The 25,000-nt window shown below is 50.2% G+C and overlaps 8 protein-coding genes across 11 annotated transcripts in view; 5 read left to right on the top strand and 3 right to left on the bottom strand.

The window, feature by feature from the left end:
- The window catches only part of LOC126578498 (lissencephaly-1 homolog), a 38,147-nt gene extending 23,920 nt beyond the window's left edge, over nt 1-14,227 (bottom strand). Inside the window, exon 1 of one of the 3 annotated variants that reach the window (XM_050241118.1) lies at nt 13,453-14,227. The gene's annotated coding sequence lies outside the window, so the exon portion shown is untranslated. Of the gene's footprint in view, nt 1-11,126; nt 11,145-12,537; nt 12,937-13,452 lie in introns of those variants that run through there. The other 2 variants (XM_050241119.1, XM_050241120.1) reach the window with 2 other exon arrangements.
- Nucleotides 14,228-14,503: 276 nt separating this feature from the next.
- Nucleotides 14,504-17,100, top strand: LOC126578026 (transmembrane protein 42). Its single transcript, XM_050240196.1, has 3 exons — nt 14,504-14,714; nt 16,685-16,834; nt 16,909-17,100. Exons 1-3 carry the CDS (start codon nt 14,547-14,549, stop codon nt 17,059-17,061), a joined length of 471 nt encoding a protein of 156 aa, XP_050096153.1. The 5' UTR covers nt 14,504-14,546; the 3' UTR covers nt 17,062-17,100.
- LOC126578023 (uncharacterized) lies at nt 14,970-16,652 on the top strand. Its single transcript, XM_050240192.1, has one exon. The coding sequence runs from the start codon at nt 15,168-15,170 to the stop codon at nt 16,311-16,313; it is 1,146 nt and encodes a 381-aa protein (XP_050096149.1). The 5' UTR covers nt 14,970-15,167; the 3' UTR covers nt 16,314-16,652.
- LOC126578024 (probable transmembrane reductase CYB561D1) lies at nt 17,067-18,432 on the bottom strand. Of its 2 annotated transcripts, none has more exons than XM_050240193.1 (3): nt 18,257-18,432; nt 17,726-18,141; nt 17,067-17,639 (listed from the first exon to the last, which is right to left on the bottom strand). In XM_050240193.1, the coding sequence occupies exons 1-3, from the start codon at nt 18,336-18,338 to the stop codon at nt 17,121-17,123; spliced, it is 1,017 nt and encodes a 338-aa protein (XP_050096150.1). In that variant the 5' UTR covers nt 18,339-18,432; the 3' UTR covers nt 17,067-17,120. The 2 variants fall into 2 exon arrangements, with proteins under 2 accessions (XP_050096150.1, XP_050096151.1); XM_050240194.1 differs by having other exon boundaries at nt 17,726-18,144; nt 18,269-18,430.
- Nucleotides 18,433-18,756: 324 nt separating this feature from the next.
- On the top strand, nt 18,757-19,868 carry LOC126578027 (histone H2A, sperm-like). Its single transcript, XM_050240198.1, has 2 exons — nt 18,757-19,159; nt 19,226-19,868. Exons 1-2 carry the CDS (start codon nt 19,147-19,149, stop codon nt 19,594-19,596), a joined length of 384 nt encoding a protein of 127 aa, XP_050096155.1. The 5' UTR covers nt 18,757-19,146; the 3' UTR covers nt 19,597-19,868.
- A 115-nt stretch (nt 19,869-19,983) lies between these two features.
- LOC126578022 (uncharacterized) lies at nt 19,984-21,761 on the top strand. The gene is made up of 2 exons (XM_050240191.1): nt 19,984-21,360; nt 21,426-21,761. The coding sequence occupies exons 1-2, from the start codon at nt 20,039-20,041 to the stop codon at nt 21,721-21,723; spliced, it is 1,620 nt and encodes a 539-aa protein (XP_050096148.1). The 5' UTR covers nt 19,984-20,038; the 3' UTR covers nt 21,724-21,761.
- Nucleotides 21,750-22,624, bottom strand: LOC126578025 (signal peptidase complex subunit 2). Its single transcript, XM_050240195.1, has 2 exons — nt 22,461-22,624; nt 21,750-22,372 (listed from the first exon to the last, which is right to left on the bottom strand). The coding sequence occupies exons 1-2, from the start codon at nt 22,512-22,514 to the stop codon at nt 21,836-21,838; spliced, it is 591 nt and encodes a 196-aa protein (XP_050096152.1). The 5' UTR covers nt 22,515-22,624; the 3' UTR covers nt 21,750-21,835.
- Nucleotides 22,625-23,068: 444 nt separating this feature from the next.
- Nucleotides 23,069-25,000, top strand: part of LOC126578021 (cAMP-dependent protein kinase catalytic subunit PRKX) — a 28,974-nt gene continuing 27,042 nt past the window's right edge. The window contains exon 1 of the mRNA XM_050240190.1: nt 23,069-23,854. The gene's annotated coding sequence lies outside the window, so the exon portion shown is untranslated. The remainder of the gene's footprint in view (nt 23,855-25,000) is intronic.

Below are 25,000 nucleotides of genomic sequence, written 5' to 3'. Positions count from 1 at the left end.
TACTAAAAGCCTTAGATAAACCTATCGCCCTCATCGATCGCATTGTAGCGGTGATGGACATTAAGAACACTCTGATCACGCGGCCTCTTTGGGGAAAACCAAATTTTCTTCGTTGGTCATTTACCTTTCCGTTCAGTGTGGGCTGGTACACGAAGTGGAAATGTTGGTATTGCGGACGACTGCTTGCGAGTAAACTTTCTTCAGATCAAACAACCCCCAGATGGGATCTGAGGGCTCCCAGAAACACACACCCACCACCAAACAATGAAATCCATTTCCCATTCTCGTGTCCCCGCACCGTCTGCAGCTGGGCAAATAATTACTCACATACCACAGGGCACCTCAACACACACAAACCTATACGGCTACTGGCCCTGCTGCTGCTGCTGGGACAGCGTTTTCTAATGGACCTCGCCGGGTGTCCCCACAACATGACCCCCTTGGGGTTGGTGGTTTGGTGGCGGCAAGGCGTGCCGAATTTATGATTAAAGTTTTGGTGAACGTGTGGCGCACGGGAGAGGGAGCGGGTTGTGCTTCCACAATTGGCAATCAGCTGGCAAATTGGTTCCGGAACTACCTATCACACATCATCAACAGCATCACGGGTACCCGGGCGTCCGCAGTCCAGCATCCTCCAGCGTCCATTACAGCGCTGCCACCAATGTAATGGTTGCGATGGCCGGAAACGCCAAAGGTCGCGGGAAGGGAAAACCTAACGAGTGATCATTTTCTCGATCACATTTCACGACGATCCCCCTTTGAAACAGCGTTCCTCAATCTTTCTCCACCATAAAGAAGGTTTTCATCTAGGTTTTCCGCGGTTTTATTGCTACGTTACTTACCACAACAAGACCGGTAAGCCACTAGGCACAGATGAGAAGGTAAAAAGGCGGACGAAAAACAACGGAGAATCTTGCTACGCATTGTGACAATCGCACTGTGTGTTTCCGGATCGGAGTTGGCCTGGGCATCGACAGCATAAACGGTGATGTGCGATGAGAAGAAAATCGAAACAACCCGGGAACGGGAAATGGCTAATAGGAACGACCGCATCAAGGAGTGCCGCCGCCCGGAATCCGGTCTCAATTCCATACGTTCCCGCTAACGTTAGCGCGTAATACGCGGGCGAAACAAACGCAATTTGACGAAGTAATCACGGGCGCTGCCTGCCACTGTCACGGTACTGCAAAGCGTACGTTGATCTTTTAGCGAGACAGTTCAGTGGCTTTGACAATTCATCATGGTTGGCATTCTTCTCCCTCAACCAAGAAGCCATAGACGTAAGAGTAGCAGCAGCAACGCAACTGCGCACCGCCAGTGGGGAAACAAAACCGCAAATTCAAGATGCTTACCGGCTACTGAAACACGGTGGTTGTGGTCTTTTGTAGGTATGGTACATGACGGATATTTGTAACACAATTTTGCGAGATTGTATGGTGCCCCAGTAGCCCCGCCAAAAAATGGCACAGAACTTAATGTTTCTATCTTGTTTGTGTCAATTTTAGGTGGTGATGAAGCCGTTACCTCAACAACGGAGCTATTCCTGCGGGTTCACCGAGGGTTTAGGTTCCCACGAAACACCCCAATGTCACGATGAGCATATCCCAATCCCAATCAAATTGAGCGCCAGGGTGAAAATAGCGGTGAAACTCTACAACACTGTTCGCGGTTACATAAATTATCTACAATTCCACGTCCCGTTTCACAACGGCCTGTCAGGGATGTTAACGTGCAGAGAATGCAGCTAGCGCGGGCTGTCGGCAGGGCCCGCAACATCGCTTTGCACCTTATAGCGCAGCGCTTCGCAAATTTGACGGGCGAGGTTATGACCTTTTGTGCCGGGGAGCTTCTCCCCTATAGGTTATGGTATCATATCTTACGTCACCGGGAAGGCATGAGAAAAGGAAATCCAACAATGACCTCATGCATCGAACCTGGTTTCGCACTCTTCGAGAATTCTAGGACCCATCATTTGGAGTGTTGTCACAAGACCGCTCTTTTCTGTGCGAGCTAGAAACCATTACGCCAGCTTTATGCCAACAGACCATATACCTGCACACACAGACATATCCAATTGGTCATCCTAAGAGAACAGTACTCCCTGGCACCTTGCGGGGCTTCCTTCACGCAAATGAGCACAACTCATTGGCACGCACCCTCGCGTTTGCCTGAGCCAAAATCAATATTTACCACCCCGAGCGCAACGTCTGGTGGTACCGTCGATCACATTCGAGTCGCACAGCACACTTCAACACCACGTTTGGCTTCACATTCCGGGCCAAGGGTTCCTCCATCTCTTGCTCCAACGGCAGCTTTGTTGAATAACACCCGGCCGGTTTTCAAAATTACGTCGTTCGACATGCAACTGGTTCGATTGGGGGCTGGCTGGACAACCAAGTAGGCTGAAATGCTACAGACTCTAATAAAACTTAATCTGGAACTCCGCACCCTCAGGGGGCCGCCGCCTAGGGCCAAGCACCAGCACCAGCACCGGTGGGCTGTCTGGTGTCTCTTTCCTCCCATTGGAAGCAGCCCTCGAACTGATTCCCATTTAACGACGCGAAGACGATAGAAATCTTGAAGCGCCTTTTTGGCAGACAGCAGATCGCTTTGGAAATGAAGCTGAAAGTATGCTCGCGCGCACGTCTTGACGTAAGATGCCGGTTGTGTTATTCCTATTGTTTCCCTTGGAGCCCGTTTGCAGCTCGGTACACGACATCACTCCGACCGAGCGCGCCATTAAAGGTAAAGGTGGTATTTTCAGAACAGGTTTTTCTTCTCCACTTTCCAGGTGAAAGAAAGTAAAGGTTTTTTAGACGTTTCGCTTCACTTTTGCATTTGAATTGTTGGCGATCCGGTACGTTAGGACGCTTGATCTTATCTCGCTGTCGCGCGTAATCCCCATATAGCAGTAAGCACACTCGGTCAACCTTTTTGGCTAACTAGATCTTTGCAAACTAGATCAACAACCACCGCCGACTCTTCGCTAAACAGCATCAAGCGTCCAGCACCATTCACCAGCTCTTGGAACGCATATGACGCACGCTTGGATCGGATAAAGGATTTCCCATTTCATCGTTATGAACAACAACAAAAAAATCGGAAGACGATTGTGACTGTCAGACCGTGATTGAACCTCGTCCCTCTTCACCTTCCCTCTCTCTGTCTCTGAAGACGCTGCTGAGCTGCGTGATAGTGTGTCCATCATGGCATCGTTTGAAAGTGACCGCACGAACGCGCATGCTGCTGCACCCCCAAACAAACACGCAATGGTGGTCAGAGAGACTCTGGTGATGCTGCTCTTTCTCGTATTGCGCTTAGTGTGCCTATCAAACATCATTTATCTTCTTCTTCTTGTGCCTCCTGTTATCTATTCTCTCCTCCACGACCTGCACGTTTTTGCACTTTCTGCTCAACTGGTTGTAAGCCTTGTGAGCCAATAGACAGCGAGATCAGAAAAGCGTCTGCTATCCTGTGTCCGGCTGGCGATAGTGATGGTGGTGGTGAGGTAACCGACGACAACAAGTGAAACGACAATCGTGAGCCGTGGGTTTGTCGGGCTTTGTCTGCGTCCGCCATTTCGCAGTCCTTAACGGTTTTTTAACGGGAGAATGTCATGTGTCCGCCACATTGGCCCGTTCGATCTCGCATGATCAACCACTCTCTCGTGCGAGGGGGGGGGGGGGGATTGGAGCGGGGTGGTGGTTGTAGAGCTGGAAAATATTGTGATAAATTTTCACGATTAGCGCAAGACAAATGTGTTTCCCCTCGCGCAGTCTGTCCACGGGGGCTTACGCTCTGTACCTTCTCTCTTCTATCGCCTATTACCAAACGATTGAAATGCCCCTTGCTTCCTTCGAGACTTCGCTTCGCTACTTTCTTCGCGACGATTGACAATGAGCAGCTGAGGTGAGCTGAGAGACCATGGTCGCGTTCGCGGCCACGGATTGCCGCAGTGAGCGACAGATGGAGATAAAGTTTCATTTCCTCCTCATAATGCTCATAATAACGATGCTAATGTATCAAACAAATGATTCACCGCACTGCCGGTGGTTAGGCAGCAACACCACCACCAAAACCGTTTAACTGTTTGCATCTCCAACTGGGTACAACACAATGTAATATACATTTGGGTCATTTCTGCCATTTGATTAACGTTGTTGATGTGTACCTTTCCAACCTACGGCCAGTAAATAACAAGTATTAGTTGAGTAGGAAGCTGGTTTTCGCACAAAAAATAAACGGGTAAAATAATTTGCTCCAATTAACATCAAATGTTTGGGGTAAAAACTGATGAAAAGAAGGGAAAGTATCGCACTTCCTACTTTCCAAATTTGACCAACGCCAAATTACTTCAAGGTATCATAAACTGCATTTTTTAAACGAACTAAAGCAGAGCCCAGCCACAACTTTTCCACTCCTAGTGCCATTCAACTGCACCAAAACCCGCGCAGTCGGCATCACTTGACTGTTAAATTGGCCTGCCCAGAGCACTGCCTGCATCTGCAGAAAGAATAAAAGAAATGCAACTGAAATTATCTGCATCCAAGCTACCGTCGAGTTACCTGGCACAACCTGAACCTTGCCGACATTCACGTCGCAATACTCTCTTCTGTCTACATCCAGGCCCAATTAGGGATCATTAATCAACAATCTGTGGCCCTGGCAACGAACCGACGTACAACCGGAGAGTAGTGCAGCAGCAGCAGCAACAGCAGGCTAAGTAATCGTACTCTGCGCAATACCCACCCGCCCGGGGAGGCACAAAAAGACACTTCAAAAAGGTATCCATCGGCCGGAAGAGAAGCGCTGTGTACTATTTGCATAAAATCTGCAACAACATCCTGCGGATACTAGATTGCAGTTTCATGATTGAGTGCCACAACCACTAGAGAGCACCAGCGAGGAGATTCAAATGTGAATGAATGCTTGCCACGAATCTGAAAACAAGAGCCACCTAACCTAGGGCTCACACACTACCACCACCACCACCGGCAGCATCTCATCGTATCATGCAATTGGTCATACAGCATAATTAATTTCAACATTGCATACACAACGACTGCATTACAGTCGATTGCCGGTGGCACCGGTGTGGAGACAGCGCTGGGCTATTAAACCCCGGCTAGCAATGGTTCAGACCATGCTGCAATTGCATCTCATCTACGAGAGAGATGAAACGGGAGCAAAACAGCCTCCCAGGGGCTGGCGGTAGATGTGTGCAATAATGTACTCGGATTTGTGTGGTGGTTAATCATAATTACACTTACGTCCACTAACTGTATCAGCCTCCATTGTCTTATGCTGTTCACACGTCACAAATTATGGTCACCGGCGGCAACAGAAAAGTAAAATTAATCCAGCTAACTTCATCGTACTGTGCTACCTTGGAGACTTCAATATTGATCGAACAAAACATATGCACCGTGTACTAGGATGCTCTATTGATTCTTCACCGAGTTTGCACACATGTAAAAGGCTGATTGTTGTTCCCCGGGAAGGAAGATAGCCACAGCACAGGTTGCGCAAAACCCAAATACGGCTCACAGCCAGACACATAACATTGCATCACATGATGGCACCATTCGAAGGGATGCGAAAAATGAATGATGTGTTGGGGATTGATTGGCGACTGGCAGTCGACGGGGATGGATGAAGAGGATTATGATGATGATGGTGATGATGATGGCTAATGAAGATCAAGTCGTCAATTTCGCGCCACGATTAACGATCCGGCGAACACCGGGAGATTTCAAGCATCACTACCATACCCGTCCCCCACCGAGCAACCTCCTTTCCGGTCCTTTCTTCCATGTTTCGATCCTTCCAGGCAGCGCCGCGTCATTACACCATTGCTAACATAATATGAAAGTAGCGGAGGATGGATATAATTGGCTTTCCCAGAGCAAAGGGGTTGGTATTCGAATCAGTTCAGTCACTGTGCCTCTCCTGTTGCAACTGGTGCCTTCCTCCAGCACCAACAGCAGTGCTTCCGATGGTAAATTTCTATATTCAAGCCAAATGTTTACACCAAGGAAAATGAGAATCTCTGGAATGAAGCAAACAGTGTTCAGATGGACCCCCTTTTTTTTGGGGGAGGAGGGGGGGGGGGGGTAAACATTTTTCTGGATCTCCCCCTGTTTGTCAACCTGACACATCGCGAATTCCGGGAATGCGCCCCAGAAGGGGGAAAACGTGGGAAACGCGCCTCTACCGTCTACCGTCGTTCCGACTAATTGCTTCACACAAATGTCACTTTCGTCATCGTGCCCCATCGTCGGTGTCGGTTCCCAAGGGTTTCTGCGTGATTAACGAAACGCAGAGCAAAACGAGACCATGTTTTACCTTCAGGTACATCTCGTTTCAGCTAAAGCGACGACGACGACGACGACGCTAGTAGCCATTTTCAAGCGACAATCTTCCAAGAAGAGCCTCCAATCCTGGCTGGGGATGACATACGTTTATGCGAGAGTGCCACTCCACAATGTACCGAGAGACTTCTTTGCCCATTAAACACAGACCACCACTCTCTGTGGCTCACTGCGTAAGGCGGGTTTTTACATTTGCCGTGAAACCTGGAACCTGGCTCCTCTTTAATACGATTACTGCTTCGAGTGTGTGTCTCCCGGCGTGATGCACTCATGCGATCGAGGTTTGCGAGCTTCATGGAGCCAGCCTACTGTGCCCAGCCAGCCGCTAGGCATTCGTAAAACCACACCATCCATATCACCATGGGCACTGACACTGTCGACTCCGATGGTACCCGTGTCTTTAGGCTGGCCTGTCGATGCGAACTTGTGCACTCGGTGGTCCCCCCCTGCGTGCACCACCATCAGCAGTTCAGGTTCATACGAGAGTGTGTTGGCCGCGCGCTGCGCAGTGATACCGCATTTCATAATCAGGACGGTCGTCTTGCGTTCCCGGAGGCCACCACCACCACCACATACGGGGGAGCACACCATATCCGAGGCGCAATGTCGTGCGCAATCGCAGTAAACTGAGTGGCAAGCTGGGCTAGTGCCTACCCGAAGGTGGTGGGTTGTCCACATATTTTATGCCAACCCTCCGGGTCCTACCGCACTCACCCACCCACCCACCCACCATCACGGTAAACATCAACTAGTGGAGTAAGTTCAAGTTTGCAATCATAACACGCCTGTGACAAGGTACAATAAATTCCCCTGAGGGGGACATGCTTCCTTCTTCTCCTCGTGTCGCCACGGTTGCGTTTGTAAACAGAGTGCAACATAGTAGGCAGCAACACCACCAGCGTCAGCTAAATCAATGGCAATGTTTCATAAACTTAAAGGGAATCACCGGGAGATTATTGTGCTTGTAGATGATTGGTAAAAAAACAATCTCTCTCGAAATAAATTCCAGCTTTCGCCGGGCACAAAGAAGCTCACCAAGCGAGAGGCTGGTGAGTAACACACCACGACGGATCGACGACGATCAGCGGGCGACGATTAAGGTTCACCTCTCTATTCCCTTTCCTGTCCTCCCATGCCAGGTTAATGCTTGAGCCCCACCATTATATTCACATTCCAGCGTTCAGTGAAGAACGTAAGCTCAGGAGAGAGAGAAAGAGATAGGGGAATGGGGAAGAGAAGGAGAGGCGAGAAACATTCCACGATGCTGTTACCTTTCCAGAGATTAATATCTCACGACGTTGCCCAGACACAACAGCGACAACCACGACGACGAGGACGACGAGAGCAGAAAGCATTCTCGTGGGGATCCGTGCGTGCTGGGGCTCTCGTGGCGCACGCGACTTTACGCCACGCTGCTGGTAAACATCACACAATGATCTCTGAATGGGCGCCACATTCCTTCTGCCTGTGTTCGCCTCCTTCGAATCGACCGTTTGCTCTTCAGCAGCAGCAACATTACAGGGTTTGCGCTTCATGCTCCAATCCCGCACAAAACGGGAATCCACATCATTCGCTAGCGACGTGGCAGATGAGCACGGGGAGGGCGCGGTGGGCGCATTTAAATCCCGCGACGATTACAGCGAGTCTACGAACTCGGGCGCCACTGACACTGCTCGTGCTCTTATCAGCACTCTCGCCTGTTCCACGTGCTCGGTGCGCACTAAGTTCCCGGGAGGCATTCGTCGGTTCAAGTTCAGCAGGGCCGTATCCCCGGGGGGCGGGCGGGCGGGCGGGCGAGCAAAGTGCAATCATCCGGCGAAAGCATGAACCAACAGGGCAATCGGTTGGATTCCTTCCATTTCGAGCTAAACAACAACAAAAAAATCTCAAGGTAAACCTCAACAAAACAGACACGCACGTCACATCGAGCACGGAAACAATCGTACCGCGCGCGCGAGAGCCTTCGTCTTTGCCTCTTTGACTCCAACAATCCACAATCCGATGCGTGGAATTCCACTGCGACTGTCTTACTGACTAGTTGGGTTGTTCCCGCGTTACTGAGATCGAACGAAGAAGGGGAACAAGGCGGTGCCCTCGTGCATCTATCTTGCAAATCTGGCTGGCGCTATCTAGTTGCCGCTCTCTTCGCTGCCAGCGAAGACGCTCTCGCGGATCGCAGGCGCAATCTAAGCAGGCGCGGCGCGTACGGCGATTGAATGTGCGAGATTGAACTCTAAAAATATACGACTCATTTGACGAAGCCATGGTGAACTTCTTCAAAGGTCGCCATCGTCGTCGCCGCGAGTGTCTTGGCACTGCAGTTAATTTTCGCGAGAGATGATGCTGCTGCTGCTGCCTACCCCCGCAACAACAATCTCATTTCGCGTTAGTGCAAATATTGGTGATAAACAACCCGGGGGTGGCGCCCTGAGATAGTCGGCCCGCTCTTGCATGAGGGGTCAAAACCGCGAAAGAAAGTTAAAATAAAAGCCAACTCCTCTCCGTGTGCTTCTTCGTGTTTCTTTGTTGGGATAGCGATTCAAAGAACAACAAAAATCCCAGTCATCGTCGCATAGTAGGCTTCAGACGGCTTCAGTGAAACGCTCTTCAGACGAGATTATTGTGATTTCGCTGCTGCTGCTGTTGATGAATATGTAGAAAAATAAGTGTGTGTGTCTGTGTGTCTGTTGTGCCCAATGGACTAAGGGGTTGAGGTGCGACCCAAATTGAAGGTCAGCAGTTTGGCCTACCGCTGACGCGCGCTGGTCACAACCGCCCTGATCACGATTCCAATTATTCCGGATTCTAGCGAAAGATGGAACCGGACGGTGTCTGTCTGTGTGTTTGTTGAGACAATGCCCCCGAACCGAACTGGGCCACAAAAATCACCTTCCCCCGGTGTCCAGAGCCGCTCCGAACTTTCCCAAAAGGTTATTAGGTTAAGTTGTGCGCTGTTTTTGGCGTCACTCGGCCAGTGATGGATGGAGCCGAAATCCCCGAACGGGAAAAGGCTTGATTTTGGCTGTTGTGCTGCTCCATTCCATTTCTTTGGGCGAAAGTTCCAAATCGTTGCGCGTAATTAGACCAACAGAGACACAAATCAGTGACACTGGCAGATGCATCTCTAATGTGGCCACTATTAGCAAACAAACTTGCTTCGCTCCCATCGCCGTACCCACGCGCAGCTTCGATGCTAGCGACTGCCTGCTTTGTTCCGTCCCTCAAGAAGACGGGTCATTAACCTACGCAAATGGTCTATGTCGTCGCGGGGGCACAAATGAACATAACAGGCACAGTAACCGCAGGTGGTTTCATGAAAAGAAAAAACCGTACAACGCACCGGCACAACCGGAAAGCAGTAGAACGGAAAGCGCGAAATTCGTTTGGCTGGAATGCTTTCGCTCTGCCGCCTGCCTTATTCTTACCACCGTTTCTAGCATCAACGTCAAATGGGAACAATTTTCTTCGCGTTTCAATTATGTTTGTACGATTTGAATCGAATTCCGTTAGTCCGCTCCGCTCAAGCCCACACTGAGCGCCGAATGCCGTTCATCATATTTTTGTCATGTTGCCACGCAAAGCGGACGACAGACAGTGCAGCTCGCAAAGCGGATTGCAAATACCGGCTGGCCGGCCGGCTGGGCTTATCACGGTACGCCTGCCGTGTGATCTGAAGCAGCATATTAACGTTTCCATCATTATCGCTCCCAGATGGTTTCGGCGCAGCAGCAGCAGCACCAGCAGCTTTGTGTGACCTAGAAAAGCAGTCATTTATTGATGTGGCTGGTGGCCACCTCGGATACGGTATTTCGTGCCGTACGCAGGCCGTTTTGTTCCAATTAAGCAATGTTAACGTACAAATCAAACAATTGCGTAACGCTTAAATTAATCCTCGAAACAAAGCAGCCCAGCGCGTCTGGTTACTGTGCCAATCCATCCGAAACTGACTATTAGTGGGGAAATTCTCCAGCAGTGGCCGAAAATTGGAAAAATCTTAGTTCATTTGCTCAACTTCAAACGAACGAACGAAGAAAAAAGCTAACATCTGTGACACTCGCCCAAAAGAAAAACACGCGGTACACTCTCGGTCACTTCTCGCGTGCATTTCGAAAAGCACCCAATGACTCATCCAAACGCGGACCAGCCAGCCACACTGCTGCTGCTGCTGCTGCTGCTGTCAAGGATTCACCAAACTACCACACATGCGCACCACACACTTGGTTTGTTCACCGCAACTCCAGCGTGGCCACAGCGTGCCAGCGAAACGCGCAAAAAATCAATGATTTGCGACTTTTCACAGTCGATTTTGCTGCTACACCCGACTGGAATATGTCCTGTGAAGGGGTTACTACCGTCCCAGGTGTTGCCCAGGGAGACTGCAGGATTCGTTGGGTGGCTTTGATTGATTTGCACACAGCTGGGGCTGTGGCTCCTTTTCTGTGCCTTTCCTTTTCTTACCCTTTCGAAAACTAAAGGAAAATGTTCACAGCAAACTTTGATCATACACGTTCACTCGCTGGCGCTTCTAATCAAGCTCGCCGCGGATGATTCACGTCACTCGGCAGGTATATGGGACCGAGAATCGATCTGCTACGTCCGACGATGACGCTGATGCACCTTTTTGCACACAGCGCGCACCGCACCGCGTACAGGCGGCTCTGCTTTTCGTCACAAAACTTTAGGTAAACTTCAGCCTTTCTAATTGGCCGGGGCGCGTTTGGGAAGCACTCTGGGGACAGCGCGTAGAAAATTCACCGTAAGAAAAGTGTACAAAATCATTTGAACACTGCAATCACAATGTGGCCAATTCCAGAAGGCCCCCGCGAAGGTTTGTTTCGTCGTTTTGGTCGTCGTCGTTTACGGCGTTGTCGTCGTCGTCGTCACACGACGTCGTAAATTCGTTCTGCACCCAACCACGCGTGAGGATGTAATGAGAAACACTAGGGAAAGAAAGCTCTCTTTCCTAACACGAACGAACGGTGGCCCCACTACCACCACCCAACAGCAGCAGCAGCAGCAGCAGCAGCAGTACTACAACAATTCCTTCACTCCCCCACCACCCGTTTCTCCTTGCGTTTTCTCCGCAACCGTGGTGGTGGGATGGTGGTGTGAACCTTTCTCACCAACTACGGATTCGCTCTCTTTGCCGTCTTGTGGCAAGAGGTTGTTGCAAGAGATCAACTAGCCGGCCATTCACCACCGGGAAACAGCTGCTTGATCCCGGATAAAAGTTAAAGGACCCCCGGTTCGAAAATTTCAAGTTTTTCGAGTTTTCTAAAAATGCAAAAAATATTAACTGGCAAGTACTCTTTTTGTTTAGTGCAATGGCTCTGTAATCGGTGTTTGTTTTACGGTCTATTGCGAGCATAAAACACCTGCCAGTGTCGAAGGACACCTACACCGTGGCGTATCGCGACCGCGACACCATCATCTCGTCGCCACCGCATCGTCTCGATCGGTGGTCACTTACATCCGGCCTCATTCGCACACGCAAACACACCGATACAGGTGACCACCAAATGGCAACGTCAGAGTGTGGGGTGCGTGGGACGCGGCGGTCATTTCGATTGCTAGATGATGTCAATCCATGGGTGAGAGCGTGCGACAAGGTCAAACGTGCCGCGATGCCGTCGCCGTAGGAATTCCGCACTCCAGAAGAACGCATAATCAGTTCTCGGGAGGGCGCGAGTGGAATCATTCGTTCTGCGGCATCATCTCTCGAGTTACGTCATTTGCCAGCGCCGAGTATGCCGCGCGTTGCTTAGTAGCACGCATGCTCTCCGATTATTCCGATGTATAGTAGGCCCTACTGGTGTTGCTACAAGTACCCAAGAGCATTATTAATTAGTGAAAACGCATTGCTGAGATAGAGAATGTGGCCGTAAATGTGTCCGAAACGTATCACCTTCATGACCCGTTTCCCACCCCGCGCGTACACAATAGAAATTCCATCCGCGGCTTCTCTCGTGTACTTTGCTTGAACAAAACACACAGAAGGTTACACCTCTCACCCAGGTGTTTCTTGCTGTGCTCATACGACGATGTGTCATCGATCGTGGGGCTTCCATGTGGGGGGGACACACAACAAACGAACGCGTACAAGCACACACGCGGGGTGTCTCCTGAACCGATATGGTGACTTCGATGCTCTGCTTCTGCTACATACCGAGGAGGAGGACGACCCTCAAACCAGCTGTTGTTAATAGTACAGGCTCGACGGGACGGGTCCTCCAAATCGAGCCATACTTATGCAATCCACGGAGATATGCACGGTAGCTGGATATATTATTAGATCACCCCGCAAACGACCGTCCGTGCAAAAGGACCAGCGACATGTTCGAACACAACGGGGGACCGGGACTGGACGACGAATTTTTGGTCGCACTTTTCGATCGAGAAAAATCGATTAGCCAACCTACGCGGTGGCGGCGACGGGGCGACCACACTCCAAACCAGCGCACGCACGGCACACTATCGCACTATCATTTACTTCTCGCTCAACTACACACACTCGTCGGGGGAGCCGTCATCGTAGTGTGGGCGTTGCGTAGCACAATGAAGTCAATAGAAGACGTCCAAGTGTGTTCGCCTGTCACACGAAAGAAAACACTAGCAGCAGGGCGCCCCTACAAACACACAGCAGCAAACTCACACGACGCACGCAAGCTGCTGCTATCATCGCGCACCCATTGTTGGCAAAGAACAGAGCAGGCCGCGTTCGACGTCGCTGCCGCCGACGTTTACACTAAACAATAAGAGAAAAAAGGCCACAAGGTAGTCGCGGTGGGCACTACGTCAGCACATAAACATACACGCGCGCACACAACACGATGGCGTTTTCGCACGATGATAACAACAAAGCAAACGAATCGCTGTGACAAGATTATTGGATCATCTCTGGCTCTAAGCTGGCTGGCTGGCTGGCTTCTAATCAGCCCAAAAGGGAGGAGCGGTTGGAGGGCACTGAGGTTTCTCTCCCTGCCATCTTTGTTGGTGGTTTGGTTGACCTTATGCGACGGGGTCCAAGTATGTCAGTCAGTTAAATGTGTAAAATCTCATAAAACGTATCTACGGAACTTACGCTATTTCGTTGGATATTGCAGATTGGAATGGTATTCCGTCTCGTCGTCCCGGTGAAGAAAAGGGTGGTTTTCCTCCCGAACAGGTCGTCCTGCACACAGCGAATGCGCCCGTGTGTGTGTGTGTGTTAGGCCGGATGTGCTCCTGAATGGTGCTGCAAGGATGACGGGGTCAAGGTACACCTCGCACCGTGATGATGCGACCCGATTTTTCAACACTTTTCACGCGCTGGCCACAAAGCCCAAGCCCGGACGCACTACACCGAGAGGCGGACGTGTAGCGGCCCCTTTTTTTCGCAATTTCGCCACCAGCCACTTGACTCACCAACAGTGCGACGCCACTACCACGCAACAAAACCTACGGGGATCGATGTGATGATGGGAGGTGCTGAAGGACGCGGAGGAATATCGGCCACCTTGTCCCGTTTTCGAAAAGGATTCGAACCTCTGCCAAGAGGAAGAGGCTGCTGCTGCTGCGCTGCGACCGAGGCCAGCAAAGTGAGGCGAGGAGGCGCTCGAAGCGAAACTTTTTCCTCTTCCACCACTTCCTTACGAGCACAAGAGCACTTTCACAGGGGCGGTGGTGGACACGTTCCGCGGGCGGTCGGTCGGTCGGTCGGTTAATCAATCGATCGATCGGGGTCGGGGCTGTTACGCGTCACGCACCGGATCCGGGAAGAAAATTTCAAAAATTTCTGGCGACGGAGACGACGACGACGTCTTTTCGCGATTCTTGCTTGAACTTCTCTCTTCCTCTTTTTCCTCGCTCGCTCGCTTCTTGCTCGCGCTGCGTACGTACGTTTCTTTTTTCGCGTTCACGCACACCGTCGCGACGCGTGTAGGAAACACGGTCCCCGCCACACGCACACACCCTTGCGAACGATTTTTTTGCAACGCAACGTGCTATTTTCCACAGCTGCAGAAAATTAAGAACTGCTCTTGGAATTCACCGCTTTATCTCCGCATTCTTATCGATAAGATGTCCGCAAACAGTGGCCATTTATTTGCAAAGTCTAGCGAAACTCTTCTAGAAGTTTCAAACGCCAACGGCCGTATACGTCATCCGTCAAAATCCGATTCGATCCTTCGTGTGTTTATGGCCTCGAGTGGCCAGTTTTCAGCGACAGTTTTTTCGCACCGCAAGATGGAAAACCACCGGCCACAGTATGCGGTTATTGCTGGCCTGTGTGCATCGTCGGCCAGCTTGTTCGGGAAATTAACGTCCAACAGCGAGCGGGTGGCGGAAAACATCGGAATCCCAGGCGTAAGTACCCCAAAGCGACGAACGACGGATGTCGGTGTTTTCGATTGATTTAAGTGCGTTCCATGGTTTCGCTGAGGCTGAAAGCACCCCAAAAGTGACTAGTTAGTGACTAGAGCATTTATTTTAGTAATTAAGAAAGTGAACGGTGAAATGGGGCCGTTTTTTGGCTCGCAAGTTCTGTTTTGTTACCCGGCCGTGTGACACTTCGGTTGACAGGTGACAGCGAAGAACGGAAGAAGAAGGCAAAAAGAAGAGCGTAAATAATAAAAATAAGTTGCGCTTGGGTCGCGGATTTGTTGCAGCTAAAAGGCGAAGCGACAAAATTACGGGATTTTGTGTCGTGTCGTAAAGTGTGTTTTGTTATCTTGCGCATTCCGCGGAGTTGTTTTCGTTGTCGTTGTTGAGGAGAAGGAGGATTTTTACGTTGAGCCGCTCCGAGCCACGAAGGAGAGGATGGGGCCCACGAAAGTGACCCAAGATGATCAGCAGTTTAATATCGACTTTGTGTTTGAGGTGAAGAAGCATTTTTGCCTCTTCGACAGCAGCAGCCCGGAATACAAGCAGGCGGTGATGCAGGACAAAGCATGGCAAGCCGTTTCGCAGGAGGTGGGCGAATCGGTCGACACCTGCAAGAAGCGCTGGCGCAACTTACGCTGTTGCATGACACGCTACCTGAAGTCCGTACGTGACAACACAGATTTGGCGGCTAACGGGCGTCGCAAGCCGTACTATCTGTACAGCTACATGAAGTTCGTGATCCCGTACCTGAAGATGAAGGATGAGAACGTGTCCTCGTATGAGTCGTCGTCGTTCGACGATACGGCCTGGGCGAAGCCGAACTCGTCGGTCGGCGGTAGCAAGGACGCTTCGACTCAGGGCGAGGAGGACGATGACGATGATGCGGTAGAAGAAGGGCCCATACACGACATCGAAACGATCGACGTGCACGAGGAAGAGGATCCTAACCAGCAGGAGCTCAAGCAAAGCATCATCCAGTCGATCAAGATCCTTGGCCAGCAGCCACAGACATCCAGCGAACAGCAACCGCAGCAGATTACCATAAGCGACACATCGGCGACGGCATCGGCCAACCCGGCCACGACTACGTACGAGATCTTTACCGGCCCTCCCGCGAAACAGGCTCGTCTGTCGAGTTCGTCTTCCAATTGCGATCCTATCAGCTCCAGCAGTTCGCATACCGCGACGATAAAGAAGGAACTGTTAAATGCACGCCAGTTCATCACCCTTACGGCCGCCTCCTCCACGCCCAACACGACGGCGGTGCCCCTGTTCCACAGCCCCACGATCACGGCGCAGCATCAGTTGAACGCCGTTCCCGCCAACTTTGCGCAACAGGCATCTGATGCACAGCTGCAGCAGCAGCAGCAGCACCACCATCAACAGCAGCAACATCAGCAGCAGTCGACAGCACAACAGTTTACCCTCATACCGAGTGCGGCACCGTCCCAGATGCCATGCGATGCTGATCACAACTTCTTCCAGAGTCTCGTCCCGGACATTCAATCGATGACGATGGAGCAAAAGCGCAAGCTGAAGATAGGCATTCTTCAGCTCATCGATAAAATTCTCAATGTATAGAGGGCAGTCCCAGCTTTCCCACTCCCCCACCTCCCCATACACGATTGATAACGTGTACTATAGCGATTAAGATTTAACGTATTTTTTCTGAAAAATCAACGTAATGTACCATTTAGGCGTTAAGATACTGCAGAATCCGTGCAATTTTCTACCTGTTTGTCCGTCTCATATCTTGACCGATTGTTTAAAAGCCAAATTGCACATCAACTTTTGTTTTAATCAATCGAAAAACTCGTAAAGCTGTTTATTTAGCTGTACAGTCATTTCTAATGTAGATCAGTTTTCCAAATGTTTACTGTGTTTTTTAATGCGTTGAAATAAATTAAATAAAGTCAGTTTCAGTAAAACTTAAAACTCTTCTCTCCATCTAGTGGCACTTGCTGGCCCAAGTGCTCTGCATAGCAACCATGATCCTGCTGAACGGCGGCGTATGGCGGTTTTTTGTTAAAGCTCTCCACACCGGAACCGGATCGTCGCTGGTCGCGTCGTTGGTTAGTGCAGCAACGAATTACGTCGCCTCGGTAGGGAACATCCGTATCGCAGAGAGCATCAGAATAATATCCTAAACACCTTGTTCTATGCTCCCATTTCACAGGCACTGCTTGGTTGGTTAATTTTTGATGAACAAAGCACGATCGTCTGGTGGTTCGGTACATCGTTGGTCCTTGCCGGTTTGCTTCTCATCTTAAGCGGAACGGATAACGAAGAACACGAGCAGCAGCAGCGGCCACTGCATAAGGACGAATGATCGAGTATGGAATGAAATAGATCTTTTTTGGATTTATTACGCAAATCGAATCGCGAGTCCTAAAGCGTTGTCCGAGCGGCCGTCTTAATTCGCTGCACCGTGTTCACGATCGGTGTGGCGATCACATATAGAGCGATGAGGGCGATCGCGAGGACCAACATCAGACGAACGGTTGCATCGTTGTCCTCCTGGAACCAGCGACCGTACACGCCCAAACCGATGGTGGTAATACCGAGCAGGTACGTCACGGTACCGGCAATACCGTGTCCCAGTTTGCTGTACAGTGGCCTCACGTACGTCCGGAGCTGAAAGGCGTACTTGGTCGTCACACCGCCGGCAATCGATGCCAACGTGGCACAAACAGTCACCAGTCCGAAAATGCCGTGCAGTGTCTGGAAGTGGGCCTTTCCGAGCCGTATCTTGTTCAGGAAGATGCATACGGATGCGATGCTAATCAGAATGCCTGCCACCGCCTGTAGCACCCAATGGATGTATACTCTCGTCCGGTGGGTGCATCGATGGGTGAAGTAGTTTGTTCCTGACATCGTTAGCACCGCTTGGGACATCAGAATCAGGTACTGTGGAGAGGGAAGACCGTGAGAACGTGACCGTTCACCGTGAGAACTCGAACCGAAGCACCATACGTTGCAGACTTCTGTCTTACCGCAATCACCATGAAGGAGGGATGCCAGGAAAACAGGACCATCGCTTTGTTGAAACAGTGATACGTGATAAAACCGGCCACGGCAAACATTAACCCATTCGCCAACACGTTCAGCAGGGCCAGCTTCCTGCTAAACCGAGGTGATCCTGCCGCTCGATCGCTCGCACCATTTCGTTTGTTACGATCCATTTCGGGGTCGTCCGCCTCTGATCCCGCGCCCTGTTCGTCACGGTACTCTGCGAACAGTTCTTCCTGCTCCGCGCTGCTTACCCTCCTTTCACCGGCCCCCATTCCAGCAGCGGTTTTGCCGTTCTGATAACCGCCGTTTCCAACAGCCCTTATCTCACCTGCCGTACCTTGCGCGATGGATTTGGCCTCCTCCTCCCGATCCACAACGCCCCGTTCTCGATCATCAGCTGGCAAAATTGCAAAATCACAAAATGCAAAACAATAGAAAGCAAAACAAAGCACAAAAAATGGTTTACACAACTCGGTTCATTTCTAGGACGAACGGCGGAAAATGCTGCTTACCAGATGATCCTGCAACGGCGATCAGGCGATCGTAAGGAACGGATGAGGAAGTTTCACCTTCTTTCCCACCTTCTTTTCCCATTCTACGCAACGCTGGAGCTCTTCGCTACCGAATTCTGACCGATCGGAACGGTGGTCAACGGAACAATTCGCACAATCATCTCACTCGACAATTATCACGCCAGCCCTGAAGTGCGCCACCGACGTTTTTGCTGGGAATGCGGGATCAAGGAAAAAGTGTCGTAACACACGATTGCCTCCCCCCACACCATGCTTATCTCCTGTGAGCCGGCAAGTACGCGGTTACTGCGCGAACGGTTGGTTGCCAATCATCGCACCGCCCGCAGAAACCCTCTCAATTCCTTAATTTCTAATTAAGTGTCTATCATTGCTTTTAAGTGGAGTAAAAAAATCACAAATTGTAGTTTAGATTATCAATTCTACGATAGGGCGTGATTAAAAAGAGCGCGGATCATCGGATCGCGTGCCTATTCCTCTTGCAACGGCGCGGAAATGCGGGTTGAAGAGGAAAACTTTTTGCTCTTAACAAAACATCCCGCACAGTTTGGCGCATTAATCAGCAATCGCGCAATAAATTGGTCTACCCACGAAATCCGCAAAACAGCCACAGGATTGCCGGTAAAAGGATTTCAGGTTTCTTTAATTTTTATTTGAATTTTACCACCCGCCATGGTGGTGCAACGGTTGGCATAGCGACTATGCGGTTCCCCGTTTCAAGCGAAAGTTCGACTACAACCCTGCTGCAAAAGGCGCGCGTACCGCCGAAGCCAGCCATCATCGAGAGATAAGAACGCCGAGCAGAATTGGTTTTCCGCGAAAAGGGTTAGCTTTGCCTTGATTTCTCCTCAAACTTTAACCGTGATCTGAAAATGACTGGAAATAGTAAGTATCTTTGACTAATGTGTTTTAAATTGCTTCCATACTTTATCATCCCTAATCTTTCGCTAGAAACGAAATCGTCTCGTGCCGGACTAACGTTTAGCGTCGGTCGGACGCATTCCTACATGCGCCGAGGAAACTACGCCGAGCGTATAGGCGCCGGATCATCCGTTTACATGACCGCGGTCCTAGAGTATCTGGTGGCCGAAGTAGTAGAACTGGCGGGAAATGCTGCCCGCGATAATCGCAAGACGCGCATCACCCCGCGGCATCTTCTGCTAGCCGTGCGCAACGACGAGGAGTTGAGCTCGTTGATGAAGGACATCACGTTTGCGGAAGGCGGTGTGTTACCCAACATAAACGCGATGCTGTTGCCGCGTAAAACGGGTGCAGCCTCGAAATCCGCGGCATCTGCCAATGCTCAGAGTCAGGAATATTAGAAGAAAGTGGCGGACGCAGTTCTCCGTTCTTTTTTAATCTAGAGTAACGTACGCGGCCGGATCTAATTTGGCCCGAACTGTTGAGGTGGTGGCGACGGCTTAAGCATCTAGAGAACGCCCGGTGTGTAAGATCTGAAGAATATTTTTTTATCATTGTTATCTTGTGAGCGAAAGCAGCCGAATCGGTGGTTGTGGAGGTGGACATTCCCAATCAAAACAGTAGTTTGTATCGTGCCATCGAGTTTTGTAAAATCGGCTTTTAATAAAGTATTATTGCAGTCTTTTTGTACGAAATAATTTTCTCTTTACTTTCTGGCGGTGGTGCGTCAAGGGTTATTGAACCCAGCTGTCATAGGCGTATCTGTGTTTGTTTGTGCGCACCGGCAAAACCGTTTTCGATCCAAGTACACCGTTGCGAAGCTGGAAAGATCCTGCCTTGAAAATGATCCGACCGGAGGTCGTAAAGCAACTGGTCTGCCCCTCGATGGGCCTGGCCACATCGTGGACCATTATGCGCAAGAGCGTGCCTTGTGGGAGTTTGCAAGAGGTTAGAGCGAGCTTCCGGCGGGAGCTGTGGCCATTTGCAAAGGGTAAGATTGTCAAGAGCGACACCAAAGCGAAAATCCTCCGGGAGCAGGGTAACACGGCGTACAAAAATGCCCCCAACGATCCGGCCAACGCTCTGCAGTTGTACAATCAGGCCATCTGTATGGCGGAAGATGATTCGGAGGAACTGGGACTTTGCTACGCTAACCGATCCGCCGTCTACTTTAATCAGAAACTCTACCGCGAGTCTTTGCAAAACATCGAACTGGCACGACGGTACCACTACCCTGAGCATCTGCGCCACAAGCTAACCGAGCGAGAGGAACGCTGTCGGAAGGCTTTACAAAAGGCTGGTGAGAAAGAGTCGCCGGAAGTTGCCCCAGGAATGCGCGCTAGCCACTGTTCGCTGAAACCGTGCCTTGAGATGAGCGCGGACAGGTGCAGCATTCGCACGAGTCGCGATTTAAGCGTCGGAGAGAAGGTGCTTCTCGAACGGCCATTCGTGCTGGTGCTGGAAGCGGAAGTGGCTTACGCCCGATGCGATTACTGTGGCGCATGCAACGAGCACAACCTACGCCCCTGCAAACACTGTACCGCCGTCATGTACTGCTCGGAGGAATGCCAAGAGCAGGCCCTGCAACGGTACCATCAGTTCGAATGCGAAATTATCGATGATTTACAGCTGCTGTACCGCGGACCAAAGGTAACGCGTGTATTCCAGGTGGCACTTCGACTGTTTTGGCTCGGTATTTTGCTGTACCTAGAAGCACCGGAACAGTTCGTGGAGCGGCTCGAAACTCCGGAGGAACTCGCCAAGTTTCGGGATCCTTTCGCACTGGAACCATCGGACTATTTGCTGCATCTTTTGGTCAGCTTTTCCGAGGAGGAGCACGGTGAAGCAATGACGGACGAGTGTGTAACCCAGTTCCTCACTATCCTAACGTACGTGGTGGCTGTTGAGGAAAATGAATCCTTGTCGCAACGGTTGGAGGGGTTGCCGGGAACGGAAAAGCTCCATCAATTGCTCTATCAACTGATCTATCATTCGTGCATGCTGGCTGACCACAACCTACCGGATGCGACGGGTTACTATCCGTTTACGCATCTGCTTAGCCATTCGTGTGCACCGAATAGCGAACGCATCAAGCACGATCTACAAACCATCGTCGTGGTGAAACGCCCGATCGCAAAACACCAACCAATAACCATAGCTTACAGGTACGTCGATCCTGTCCTTGCTGGGGAGTAAGGAACATTCACATGATTCCTTTCTCTGCTTACAGCGACCAGCTAACGACTGAGCGTATGATCAAATCGAAACGCCAGGAAACGTGCAGGAAGGACCACCGCATCAAAGAGTGCGCCTGCGAAGGTTGCCAGGGGGACTATCCCGTGCTGGAGAAGATCGAGAAGGATGAAACGCTCGAGGCCGAACTGCAAACGATACGTGATTTCACATCTGACGAGCAAACAAAGGCCGGTTTGGCTGATTTCCTGCAACGGCACGATGGGGTCTTCCCGAAGCGAGAGCTATACGAAGCGTGGACACTGTATCGACCATTTGTTACGGATGATTTGTAACGTGCTAACGAGAACACTTGCTGCCATAAGATCGAAAAGATTAATTAAATTACCTTTATTTGTGAGAACGCAAGGGAGGAGGAGAAGGACGTTGTGTTCGCTCCGTTTAACTCTATTTGTCCTTACGGTCGGCATTCAACGAGTTGACGATGCGGTTCACTTCGTTGGCCACCAGATCGTCCAGCACGACCCCGTTGACGTCGATGAAATTGGCGACCGATTTGATGACCGTTGCCTCCCGGATACCGCGCGTATCCTTCAGCTGCACGGTCAGCTCGTACTTGTCGTCGTACTTCTTCATATCCGAGCTGGCTTGCCATCGCTTCACGTTGCCACTGGAGTCCTTCTGGTTGCTCACGACAAAGATGCCCTTCTCGACGTACGTGGTGTACACGGTCAGCACACCCATCAGCAGGAAGTAGCAGCAAACGCACACGATCAGGATGGGCTTGGAGGTCGGGAAGGAATACTGATAATCGTAACCGAGGGCAACGAGCGCGATTATGACCGCTAGCGCACAGATAAACAGCCGCCCGTCGATGATGGAAAAGTGCTCCTTCATGTTGCTATGGTTCATCAGCGCACTCTTCACCGAATCGTCCAGGGCATGCTTCACGGCGGTTCCGTCCCATTTGTTAATCTGCACCACCTGTTTTTCCGAACAAACCGGTCATTAAGAAAAACTTGTGACGTGTCGTTGCGGCTGCGGTTCTGGAGCCGGGCCCCCAAACACTCACCTCTTCGTCCTTGGCTGGTGCCGCATCACCTTCCGCTTTCTTGGATTTCGTCATTTTGGCTTGTTTTCAAAAAACTCCGGACGTGGCCACCGTGGGAAACTCCGCTCCAAGGATTCTCTATTTTCCGGAGCCGCGAAGATGTGTGGATGCTGGACGAGTTAACGACTTATCTATCGAAGGATTTATCGATTGAGCGTCAAAAGAGCATTCGACTTGGGAGCTCGATTTATTCGACAACACAGTGCGTGGTAAAAGATTGGGAACATTTAAAATTAGTTAACTAAAATAAATTAAATTACTATACTCAAGCCTTAGAACGAGTAAATGGATGGTACCTTTCGGCCGTACCCGGTCGCAGAAAAGAGTTTTCACTAAATTCACAAACAATAGTTGAAAATATGAGTTAGTCTGATTTATTGAAGTAACTATTTTGTAAAGAAAACTAAAACGATATCATTGCAAAATTACTTCTTGTATATCACGAATTAAGTAAATTTGCAAGTTTCATAATTTAATGATCATAGCATGTCCTTTTTTGTGTCAGTCATTGTAGCACCGTTGTGTTCGCGCGATGCACGCCGGTTTTTTTCACAGAAAATCATGAGAGTTCGACGCGAACGGTCGTACCTTGCGAGAGAAAACCTTCCCCAACGGAAACACACAGCAATAGGACCGGCGTTTCGCGAAGTCCGAGACCACGCTTTCCGAGTGTAGTGTTCGCAGTTTCCGGAAAGCACAATCAACGCGTGCAAGCATATAGTAGGCAGTGCGTTTCGGCCACTAGTCAGCCAGTGATAATCAGAGTGTGTACTTTAATCGGGAGTGTTTGAAAATATCCACCCAGAAACGTGTGCGGGTTCGAGGTTGCCAGCGTCCGTACCGGTCGCCGGTGTCAGTCATTATTTTCAAACTGTTCCACAAATCCACTATCTAACTAGTTTACTACGCGCCCCAACTCGGGCAGGAGAAATTCAAACAAACCGCAGTGCAATTTTGGCACTAATTAGAGAAAAGCCTGCTGCGAATTGGGCGGCCGAAGGTGTATGAATCGCAATGAAATGGATTTAAATTAGGGGAAAAGCGGAAAACTGTGCCATTCGATCGTAGTTATGCATATATCGATAAAAGAGTGTGAAGCATATCGACCACGTCAGTGGATGCTGCTGGGAAAGTGAAATCGATTGTGTAAAAAACCCACGGCTAGTGAGTTTCTAGTGGCACACAGTCTAGTGTAGTGTAAATAAACCTAAATTTGGGCAAAACAGAGAAAAGTGCAGCGCAGCGGTAGTGCCGGTAAAGGCCTACACATTGGCCCACAGATTTCTCTGCCTTTCCTTTCGCGGCACCAACAAAAAAACAAAACACTTTTTCTATCACTCGCTGATACGATCAAGGTAAGGCAAATCCGGACGCGTAACAACGGGCGCGCTTGGAAGTGAATTCCTCCGTTTCGCACTAACAGATTACCGGTCGATGATTTCACCTTATCTTTTTTGCGGAAGGAATTATCGGCCGATGGACCGGTTGAAGAGCCGCGTTCTTGAAGCCACTCGTTATCGAGAATAGTTCCCAGCACATCATTGATGAGAGCGCATTCAATAGCCCAATGGCCAGTCGCCAAGGGTTGCAATCACACTCGCTATCGTCGTCAATGAACTTCGCGAAATGCTACTCACCGCGCCGCCCTGTAGAATGCTCTTCTTTTCAAGTACTGGCGACCGACACGTTGGAGGTGTCACTGTTCAAAAGAACAATTAAAATGTTCTTATTTACGACTGACATCGGTTCATATAAAACCGCTGTTTTGTTACAAGCAACCACCACCACCCACCTTCACGGGAACGTGTGGCCTGGGTTATGGCGTCTGCCGAAATGGGGCAACAGTCTTTTATTCGTCATTTACCTCTTTTATCGCAATATTTTCGCTGACAGCCATAAATCTATGGTGAGCTGAAGAAGCTGTGCCCGATCGCCATCGTCGGCACTGGGCACAATTTATTTCCCATGAGCATGATTCGGACGTACGAAAGGTTGCGATATAATGGGTATGAAGTGATAAGTTATTGGTTCCATCGATGCCAGATGTTTGATTTTCAAGTTGCTTCCCAGATGTTTTGCCATAATCTTAGGAGGCAGGTCAACGGACACTACACTCGTTCGGTCGTCTACCGGCAGGCTACCGCAACAGAAAGTCGCACACGCACGGCTGACTATGACATAGTAAGCTGCGATTTTCGCAAATTTTGAGCAACTGTAGCTCGAGAGTGTCCCGCCGAGAAAAGCGCAACGAAAAAAGAGAGCAATTACCGTCTTGATTGGCGTGATTTATCGGAATCATTGCCGTCTTATCTCGAAGCAACCGAACTCTGGCGCAGCGGTAGGTCTCGCACATTGTTGACGAAATTCAACTTCACTCTCTTTTCCCTTTCGCCAAATTTTTAGCGGGTTGGTTTCAATTTCTACGCCGCGGCGTACTGCGTTGCAATTCGTCGACTACTGCGAGCGAGAGACAGATTGACGGACGACAGACTGCCACTGGC

Source organism: Anopheles aquasalis, chromosome 3 (assembly GCF_943734665.1).
Source record: "Anopheles aquasalis chromosome 3, idAnoAquaMG_Q_19, whole genome shotgun sequence".
Lineage (NCBI taxonomy): Eukaryota > Metazoa > Arthropoda > Insecta > Diptera > Culicidae > Anopheles > Anopheles aquasalis.
This window is presented reverse-complemented; position numbering and strand designations above follow the sequence as displayed.